This window comes from Petromyzon marinus, chromosome 43 (assembly GCF_048934315.1).
Source record: "Petromyzon marinus isolate PM22_M1 ecotype Great Lakes invasive population chromosome 43, UKy_Petmar_22M1.pri1.0, whole genome shotgun sequence".
In the NCBI taxonomy this organism is placed as follows: Eukaryota; Metazoa; Chordata; class Hyperoartia; order Petromyzontiformes; family Petromyzontidae; genus Petromyzon; species Petromyzon marinus.
In genome coordinates, this window is record NC_133709.1 from 2,644,116 (window position 1) to 2,654,755 (window position 10,640).

Sequence of the window (10,640 nt, forward strand, 5' to 3'; positions counted from 1 at the left end):
GTCTCTGTACTTGTATATGTGGATAGCCTCATGAACGAATCTCTCATGGTAGCCAGATGGCTTACAAAGAACCTCTGTCTTGGAAAAGTCAATGTCATGTGTGCCTACTGAATTATAACAATGATCTGCCACGGCCGAGGTGTTGGTCCTACCGTGTTTAAGCTCTGCTTTGTGTTCACAAATGCGGTCCGAGACATAGCGTTTGGTTTCTCCAATGTAACTACTACCACAGAGGCAACATAGTTTGTAGACACCAGGGTACTGTATGTCCGGAATCACATCTTTTACAGACGGAACCAGATCACGGATTTTATGTAATGTGTTGAAACGGACCTGGATCTTGTGTTTATTCAAGATTTTGGAGATCTTTTTGTGATCCCCGCAATGTAGGGTAAAGTGATGGTTTTGAAAGGCTCCTCAAGAGGGTCCTTCTTCATGGTTTGAGTGATAGCTTTGCGGATTGTATAGTCGGAGTAACCATTAGCCTTAAGAGCTTGGTGTACGTGCTTGAGTTCACTGCCTATGTGTTCCTGGTCGGATATGCATTGGGCTCTATGGTACAGAGTCTTGATGAGAGAATTCTTCTGTGATGGATGGTGTTGGGAATCCGGTTTCAGATAAGCATCCGTATGGGTAGCTTTCCTGTAGACAGAGTGGCTCATTGAACCATCAGGTCTCTTTTTTTCCGGACATATAGTACCATGGTGTCTACAAACTAAGTTGCCTCTGTGGTAGTAGTTACATTGGAGAAACCAACGCCATGTCTCGGACCGCATTTGTGAACACAAAGCAGACCTTAAACACGGTAGGACCAACACCTCGGCCGTGGCAGATCATTGTTATAATTCAGTAGGCTCACATGACATTGACTTTTCCAAGACAGAGGTTATTTATAAGCCATCTGGCTACCATGAGAGATTCGTTCATGAGGCTATCCACATATACAAGCACAGAGACAATTTCAACAGAGAAGATGGATTCTGGCTTAGCAATCATTGGAAAGATTTGATTAACCATTTCAGGTCTTAATTGATTGTTCACGCTTACAGTGGCTTTCAGACAGCATACAATAATTTTTCGTCTCCCCCCTCCTCTTTTCAGAACATAGATGGACTAGTCCTTCTAAATAAACTGCCAAAGCGCTGCGCGTGGCGCTGACGTTTTTTATAAGTAAATAAATACACCGTTTACAAATAAATTAATGCAAACCGACACACCCGATGACGACCGTTTGTGTTATGGTCGAAACGTCGTGAGAATTTTTATTGTTTTATATATTTTTTATTATTTTATTGTTTCCCTTCAACGTGACTTTACCGAAAGAGCTAAGAATATTAATTACTGCAGTCACGAAAGCTTTAAATAAAAATTTTACACGTGAGTTCTGTTCAACTGCTATCATGCAAAATTTTATTTTGTATTCCTTCCTGGATTTCCATTGTACATTGTGCAGGTTTGTTTTTTTGATACATTTTTGTAGTATTATTATTTTATTTGCTAGTCATGTGGATACAGGTTCCCTGTTTTTGTTCAAAACATCTCAACTAAACAATTTTTTTTATTTTACCGAGCAATACAGCTTTTTTCCGAAGCGACTTGGCCACAAATGATTGCTCAATCGAGTGGCTTATCACGTGGAAATGTATAGCAGTCAAATACTCTAAATGCATGTTGTTTCTAAATGTGGAGGGAAAACCCGGAGGACCAGGAGAAAAATTCACGCGACCACTGGGGAGAATGCGCAAACTCCAAATTTACAGGCTTCAGGGTCGGGATTGGGACCGAACCCACGACCTCCTGCATACCAGGCGAGGTAGATAACATCTCACACGATAAGCCACTTCGTTGAGCTATCATGTGTGGCCACGTCGCTTTTGACAAAGATCTAGAAAGCTCAGTGGACCTTGCCTGGTAAAATTAAAAATGTATAGTTTAGTTATAGTTTTTTGCCAACAATGCTTGTGATGTGTGTGCACTAACAATTCGGGACGTGGTGAGTGTTTTTTTTTTACTTGTACATCGCTGCTGCTCATGAATTTCCCTATTCGTCTACAGTACAGCTTCCCCTCGGTCTGCGCAGTAGTAGTAGTAGATGCGTTATAAAAAAAGAGGGCGCACAGAGCAACTCCTCCCGAGGAGCGCACACACTACAAACAGTATACACAAAGTACACACACAGGACACACACAATGTTGTCCCACGTCCGACCGCATAGCCGCATATGAGTGAATTCAAACCGCATAATAGAGCGAAGTGTGGGTATAAATCGATTAGCCGCGTGTACAGCGCGAAGTCGCACAGACCGAACCCGCGGAGAGCGAGGGAAACTTGTATTCACGTGGTCTGATCCAGGAGGTTTGTTTTGTTGTGGTACGGAGTTAGACTGACGGCCTTAATATAATACTACTGCATGTTCACTAGCTCACTCCTTGTTTAAAAAAATGTTGCTTTGAAGGTCTGGCTCTCAGAATAATTCTCCCGAATAATCAACAGATATTGGTAGTGTGCTGCTATCGACCGCCTAGTGGGAAGGATGTTGAAGCTGCATCTGCACTGAGAGAGCTTTTTGGAGGCCTCCCTTAAGGTAAAATAGTTTTAGTGGGTGATCTAAATTGGAATTGGATAAACCCGCCGGCCGTGGCCACAAATTTTGCAGATGAATTTAATCTGTTTCAATTAATAAATGTCCCCACAAGACCCAACCTAAAAAATCCGGAACAGTCATCTCTGCTTGACGTCCTATTGACAAATGCCCCTCACAATTTTACACTGACTGGTGTTCTGGGTAATAACCTTAGTGATCACTCCGTCATTTTTGGGGTGAGATCATCAGCCAGACCCAAAGCCCCCCCTAAATTGGTTGAGAAGCACTCTATGAGATACTTCAGCACTGAGGCATTTACTAATGATGTGCTTCACTCGCATATTGAGAAGGTCTGTGATATCCCCAACCTGACTACGGCTTGGGAGACCTTCAGGTACACGTTTCTCCAAATGTTTAACAAACATGCTCCGTTGGTTAGATTTACAACTAAAGGCAACCGCCCACCATGGTTGATCCTTTGATTACAAAGCTCATGAAAACTAGGGACAAGGCTTGGGCATGTGCTCAGAAAAGTAATTTGGTCAATGACTGGCTAGAATACAGGGTTTTAAGGAATAGAAAAAAAATACGGCATGAAAAAATGCCTACTTTTCCTCCACTCTCCTGGAATCACATGGAAATGCCAGGATTTTCTGGAAAACAATCAAATGTATCGAAAAAGCATCCAAAACAGACAAACTGCCCATTGAGCTTAACCGAAATGGGGAATATTTTTCAGATCCCAAAAATATAGTTGACAATTTTAACCTTCATTTTTCTGAAGCTGGTAATCTTTTTGATAATGTATTGGGAGTCACCCCTGCTCATGCAAATTCCTACACCCCTGTCCAAACATTAAACGAATTTAGTTTCCAGCCAATCCACGAAAGTAATGTTCTGAAACAACTGTCCTACCTCAAAGGGTCCTCCTCTACCGGAGCAGATAGTATTCCCGTCTTTGCTCTACAAACTGTTGGTCACCTAATATACAAACCTAGAGCCCATATTTTCAACCTGTCCATCAAAGAAGCATCAGTTCCTCTAGAATGGAAACATTTCTATGTCCGTCCACTTCACAAAGAGGGCCCTAAAGATGATCCAAATAACTACCAACCTATCTCAATTTTGTCCACGTTGATGAAATTTTTTAAAAAAATATTGACCTACCAAATTTGCAGTTTCCTGTCCACCAACAATCTACTACATCTAAAACAATCTGGGTTCCGAAAAAAATACAGCACCACATCAGCTGCATTAGACTCTCTGAATCACATTTACAGTAGCCTTGATAATAAGCAGTACTGTGCCTCTCTTTTTCTAGACATGTCCAAAGCTTCTGATACACTAGACCACAACACCCTGCTTAGTAAACTAAGTTGCCTCGGTTTTCCGAAAACGCAGTAAAATGGTTACAAAATTACCTCTTTTCTCGCACCCAAACTGTATTCACAGATGGTTGGAGGTCAAACAGTCAATGACTTGGGCACTGACCTGGATCATTCCAGGGTTAATCTTTTTGTAGATGACACGATACTGATTACTGCTGGCCGCTCTCCGGATGACGTGATTGCTAAGCTACAGGGTGATTTCAACAAACTACAACATCAGCTAGTTGCTCTTAAACTAGTCCTGAATACCTCCAAAACCAAGGTGCTATGCTTCTCACCAGGACTAAAGCAGGAAGTTATTTTTTCCTATTAAATTCCTTAAATAATTATCAAATAGAGCAAGTCAAGATCTATAAGTATCTTGGGGTCATCCTGGATTCACAACTGAATTTCAAAAGATTACATTGATTATATTGGTAAAAAAACAAAAATAAAAATTTGTTTTCTGTATTGACACAAGCACTGCTTCCCCCCAATGTTCCGTTTGGAATTGATAAAAGCTACCATACTGCCTCTACTTGACTACTGTGACATTGTGTATAAATCAGCCCTAAGTACTGTACTGAAGACGCTTGATTCCATCTATCACTCGGCCTTAAGATTTACATTGAACTGCCCATATAGGATTCACCACTGATCTCTACATTGGGTCAAACTTAACATCTCTTAATATTCGACGGCTTGTGCACCAGATCTTATTTATTCACGATGTACTTACAAAAAAATCCGCCGACTACCTGCTGGATCTCCTCACTGTTTCAAAGAACAAATTTGACCTCAGGTCTTTGCTCATTTTTGAGCTTCACATTCCCTATTGCCGTACAAAAACTGGAGGAAGGGCCTTTGCTATTGATGCCCCCAGGGTCTGGAATGCTATTGCCAATAAACTGCAACTTGAATCGCTACCAATGAGATCTTCTCTCAAAACTGCTCTAGAGGAGTTGTACACCCCTAGCTGCCACTGCTATTCATAAAATAAAATGTTTATCTCTGGTTGACGCTGAAAAGTACTATCTGTATTTTGATTTAGCGTGCTGATCTTAAAGGTGCATTGAAACATTTGATACTCCGACTGATGCTTCTGTTGCTGTGAAGTAACTCATGCAGCCAGTTATGGCTCTAGGATTTGGTGTTACATGTTATTTATGTAGTTTGTTGTAAAAATTCGGTCACAGTCCCTATGATCACTGTTACGTTGCAATTATGGCTTTAATTTTTGGTGATTTCGAAAAGTTTTTTGGTTTGGACATGTTTGTTTTGTTGTAGTACGGAGTTAGACTGACGGCCTTAATCTAAGTTTTCTTGTGGTTGTTGTTGTTGTTGTTTGACTTGCATCCCACTGAGATTTTTTGCACACAGCGTTGGTGTACGGTGCTTTTTTCAGGAATATTTTGCTGTTTTTTTCATGGATTTTCTGTTTGCACAGTCACATAGTCACTTTAAGATGTTTTCTTGTTCGTGTTTTTTTTTGTTTGTTGTGGTTGCACCCGATTCAAGAGCCGAATGGCTCACAGGGCTATACCAAAATAAATAAACTGAAATAAACTGAAACTCTATTGGACCGAGGGCTTCCGTGCAGCGTCGCCACGTGGGGTGAGGCAATTCACACCGGCGTTAGGTGGAGTTGGGGACACCACGAATCCGGCATAGCTACCTCGTGTACCGGTGGCGCAACTGTGGCCCATAGGGGCCCAGATGCCGGGGTTTGGATAAGGACCCACGCCAACCACGCTACGCGACTGGACGCCACGATTTTTACACAATTCGGGGGGTCACCGTTTAATTAGTATCGTCTGTCCCGTTTGTACAATTAGTATGCGTCCGACAAAGTTCTGACGAACCGATATCGGGTTAGGGAATATACCGCGGCACTAAACATCAAGGCTGCGTCCACTCCACAGATATTGAGTCATTTTACCGCGCATTGTAGGAGGAGTGGGGAAGAACAGTTAAAGGTTTTATTCCGGAGGTCATGTCACGTGTTTGTGTTGGGTCACGGTTGCAGCCAGGTGACATGCGTGCGGTGGTCGCGCCGTCTCCAGCCCCAGGGATTCCACGCTCCTGTCTGGCAGTCGAATTGAGCGCCAGCGAAACCCACCAGTCCCTATCCCACCCCCCCCCCTCCGTGTCTCAATCATTCGATTCAGCCACGGGCACGCATCGCCCAAGACCCCCACCCCCCCCCCACCCCAAATTCCAGATGTAGCTCGCTTCCCTTTCGCAAAAAACTGGAGCGAGCGGGTTGCACAACTCGGCATCATTGCTGGCCCTTGCTCTTATTTTATTGTCAGTTTCTTGGAATGTCACAACAGTCGAGGTCACTGGAGATAAATTGACCAACACCAGCCCTTGCCGTTTCAGCTTTCTAATGGGCCCTGCCAGATAGATGGCATCTCTTTCAAAATCCCCACGTTGGCAAACGTCGCGCTCAAAACGCTTCCCATTCAGAGCCAAAGTAGGAACTGGATGTGTTTTTTTCTCCGCCAAAATGTGACATTTTGCAAACGCAGTGGTTCTGCTGCCGTGCCGCGACACTGAACCGGCGACGTCTGGATGGCAGGTCCAGCGCGCCAATCGTTACACCACCGTGGCAGCACGCACGCGGCGGGGGACACCAATTTGCGTTTATTGTCACAAAACCCTTTCAAAGAAATTGCAAACAACATTCAAAAGGCTTGCATCAAGGGAAGCTTTATTGCATTTTGGTCGGGAAGTTACGTTGGTTGTAATTACGCCCGAATTGCCATCGCGTGACATTGGAACGACGCTTCATTCCTGATGGCAAACGGGCTTTTTTGTGCAAAATCACACGCGGCAGGCGTAAGCGGCGAGCGTTCTTGCGGTAGTGTCGGCGCAGGGCTGGGGCTCAGTAGCTGGACCTGAGCAGGATGCAAATCATGCTCATGAGCTTCTCAAGGCCGGCATCGCCCGGCAGGACGGTGTCGACAATGACCGCGGCCAGCACCTGGGACGAGACCGCACGCAACAGTTCATTGGGGCTCGGTTGGAGCTGCTTGACCACTCGCCGTGTCAACAGTCAACGAGTGCGGCACTGCGTGCGTTTCTCATTGCAGTGGTCTCGGCGTTCTTCCTGCTGTCGTGTGCCGTGGTGACATTTGCGACGTTGTCTGCGTGTATCGAGGTCATTTGGGCCATCCAATAGCCTCTGTGGTGGTCGGTCCCCAGACCCGACACGGCATGGGGAGGTGCTCATCCAGGAATGCATTGACGAAGGCTAAAATTACCACAATGAACACCGTCATTGTTTAGCTGCTTCAATGTTATGTACACAAAGTGTCTGCTTGTCACAGGAAAGTATACCTGTGCACGCGCACCTCCGATTATCACGGTTGGCTACGTACGGTGCGAAAGAAGTTCAACATGCATACATTGTACAATACTTTAACATGACATTGCGGGACCGGTAGGGCTCAAAATATTGAAATTCTTTCAAATTCGTACACTCTGTACGAACGTGCTTGGCCTGACACCTGCTGGCACGAGAGGCCACTTACATTCACCGCGAGAGAACCAACATTACAATTCTCGAACGCAGATGATCGTACAGAATGTATCGAATATCAAAGGGGCGGTGAAATCATTTTCGGGCCTCACGGGCAACGTCTCGACTCGAATTAGAACGCCAGCGCGTTGTAGGTGGATCCAAGGACAACTGCTACAGTAAGAGGGATTGGGATAAATATTCATGAGTGGCCCTGTCCCCCCCCCCCGCACCAATCGGCTAACAACAGCTCCATAGCCAGCAGATACCGCACCTCCGATTAGCACGGTTGGCTACGTACGGTGCGAAAGAAGTTCAATGTATTAGAAAAGAGACGAAGATCCTTCGTATAGGCTGAACAGACTGTTGGGGCAAGTGCTGCTAGCGAGCACCTATAAAGGCCTGAACGGCACACGATGGGGTGGGTGGCCAGCATCACGCCCGGCCGCCTTTGCCTCCCCAGTGGCTATGTTTACACACCGCACCAGGTACTCATGTGAGGCCCAGGACCGGTTCAAATAATCGTCACCGTGGTGTTGGCCGTGAGCGGGAATCGAACCCGGGTGGCCTGGTTCGTAGAGCAGCGTAGCGCTAACCGCTACACCACCGCTCCCCACACACACGCACACACACCCAGCAATTGCCCCGTTGTGGTGGCTGCGTCCGTTACCTTGAAGTACTGGGGGTCGACCTGGAAGCTCTTGGCGTGCTTGCCGCTCAGCTCCCTGAGCTTCAGGCTCATCTTCTCGGTGTCGTCCATGGCCACCACGGCGTCGTTGACGGCGTTGATGATCCTCTCGGCGTGCCAGCGCACGTCCATGGACTTCTTGAGCTGGTCGGCCGAGGTCAGCCCCTGGAACTTGGGGAAGAAGGCCTGGGCGGCGGGGTTGCTGGTGAAGAACCTGTCGCGAACGATCGAGAGACGATCCTGTGAATTTGAATTCAGCCGCCGTCTCGGACCCGTAGGGGGAGTTCCTCAGCTAATAACGAAATTTGTTATTTTACCAGGTAAGGGCCCACTGAGTTACACAGCTCGTTTTCATAAGCGACCTGGCTATCACAAATGCATCGCACCAACGAAGTGGCTTGTCACGTGGGAATTTATAGCAGCTCCTAAACGCGTGTTGATTCTAAATGTGGGGGGTGGGGGGGGGAACCCGGAGGACCCGAAGATAAATCTACGCGACCACAGGAAGAACATGCAAACTCCAAATATACAGCATGCGTCAGGGTCGAGATCGGAATCGAGCCCACGACGTCCTGTATACCTGAAGAGGTAGTTAACATCTTGCCACCGTGGCGCCCGAGTTAAAAACAAACACGGATATGGCTACGTTGGCGTGAGTCTTTGTCAACAAAAGAGAGAAATAAAGTAAATATATACGGACAAAATACAGCAATGTCCACATGTTGGCTATGCAGCTAAAAATATATATCAGGGTAGTGGTGATGATGCAAACAAACATAAATACTGATGTCCAATGCAGAAGGGCCATTGCCCGAAACGTCACCTGTTATACATGTTATTGATAAATGTGAGTTTTTTTGTTTGTTAAATGTGGTTGTGCATCACTGCCAAAGCAGCATCGCCAAATAATGTTTAAAGATAGATATTGATAACTTGCAAAAAAGTTCGAAATGTTAAAAAAAATTATAATACAAGTGCCCTCCGTAAAGAAGCCACAAATCAGAATGGCATCAGTTGTTTTCATTCCCCCGCAACTACAACCTTTAACTTTAAACGAATAAAAGTTAAGTCGTAATATAAGAATAGGTTTTACCCTTTCTGGCAATAAAACAGGTGTTAAGGTGTTAAAAGACCTAACAGAAACCTTTTTTTGTTCGCATGTTCACCACAAGTACCGTGTGTGGTTAATGCAGACGCGATTCCTGGCAAGAGGTTTCTGTTTGGTGTTTGAACATCTTAACACGAACTGTTTCATTGCCAGAAAGGGTATAAAGCCTGTCCTTATAGTTTGATACTGGCAAAAAAAGGTCCCATATTAAAAGTTAAATCGTCCACTAAATAACGAAAACAAATTGTGGATGGTAAGAATGAATCAACATTGATGACAAGAGTTAAGACCATTTATGACATTCAAAGTGTGTGTCTGCCTGTGTTGCGCTGTTGACTGCTCAGAGTGGAAAGAGATCCTTACTTGATCAGGATGTCCACGCCGGTGGACTGATACTTGGCATACACCGGGGCCCAGGCGGTGCGGATAGTGGCCTTCTCAGCGGCCGTCAGGGCTGGGACACTTCCAGAGTCGACAATCGGCATGGTTGGTGATTACTTTTGGAGGTTATCAGCGATGATGATCCTGTGCAGAAAGGTTGTAGTGATGGAGCTACTCGTTTGAGAACCTCCTTATATATCATTTTTTTTCAGCATTTGCACAATGTCATGGTGTTGATAATGTGAAATTATTGCACATTTGTAACTGGACAGAGTGTTCTATTGAAAGTGTGGTGACATTTTTTTTGGCGGGCTCAAGAACTGGACAGTCGCCAATACTTTTAAAGAATTGTAGCTCATGCCAAAGCGTATGTCGTAAATACACTATATTCAAATGTGCACGAGTGCATATAACACAATTTCAACTCTTCATATGTTCTATGATACGTACTGTAATATATTTTCACTGTCTATATCAACATTTCAGTTTGTCCGTGACGATGAAAAAATCCCACCCCAGTTTGTTTTATCTGCTAGAAAACACCAAAGTCTGTTATTGGTTATAACATGAATGGGGGTTTAATGTTGGCTGTCAATTGTTGAAAATTTTAATACATTTGTCGTCATCCGATAGTTTTGTGTACGGTGATACAGCCATACCCCGGTATACGCCCAGGATGCGTTCCTGAAAACCAAAACGTCAATCAAAACTACTTAAATCGAAGCAAAGAGGTGTGAAATGGTGGATCGTAACGTGGTGCACTACCTATTCAGAGGATGCTCAGTTACCCATCTATTTTATAAAACCATCGGTGTGAAAAAGTGTATATTATTGCTATATTGTCATTATACTACAAGTATGATTACTAGTTGTGTATCATATATAAAAATTGTTTATACTCGTTGGTAATTACATCCCAACGAATTACATCCCAGCGAAACGTCGTATTCAAATTGTGAATGTTGTGGATTTACTCTCCAACACGTCGG

The 10,640-nt window shown here is 44.6% G+C and overlaps 1 protein-coding gene across 1 annotated transcript; it reads right to left on the bottom strand.

Moving 5' to 3' along the window:
* Positions 1–6,647: 6,647 nt before the first annotated feature.
* Positions 6,648–9,836, bottom strand: LOC116951579 (globin-1). The gene is made up of 3 exons (XM_032970316.2): positions 9,634–9,836; positions 8,145–8,376; positions 6,648–6,937 (listed from the first exon to the last, which is right to left on the bottom strand). Exons 1-3 carry the CDS (start codon positions 9,753–9,755, stop codon positions 6,839–6,841), a joined length of 453 nt encoding a protein of 150 aa, XP_032826207.1. The 5' UTR covers positions 9,756–9,836; the 3' UTR covers positions 6,648–6,838.
* Between the last annotated feature and the right edge of the window lie 804 nt (positions 9,837–10,640).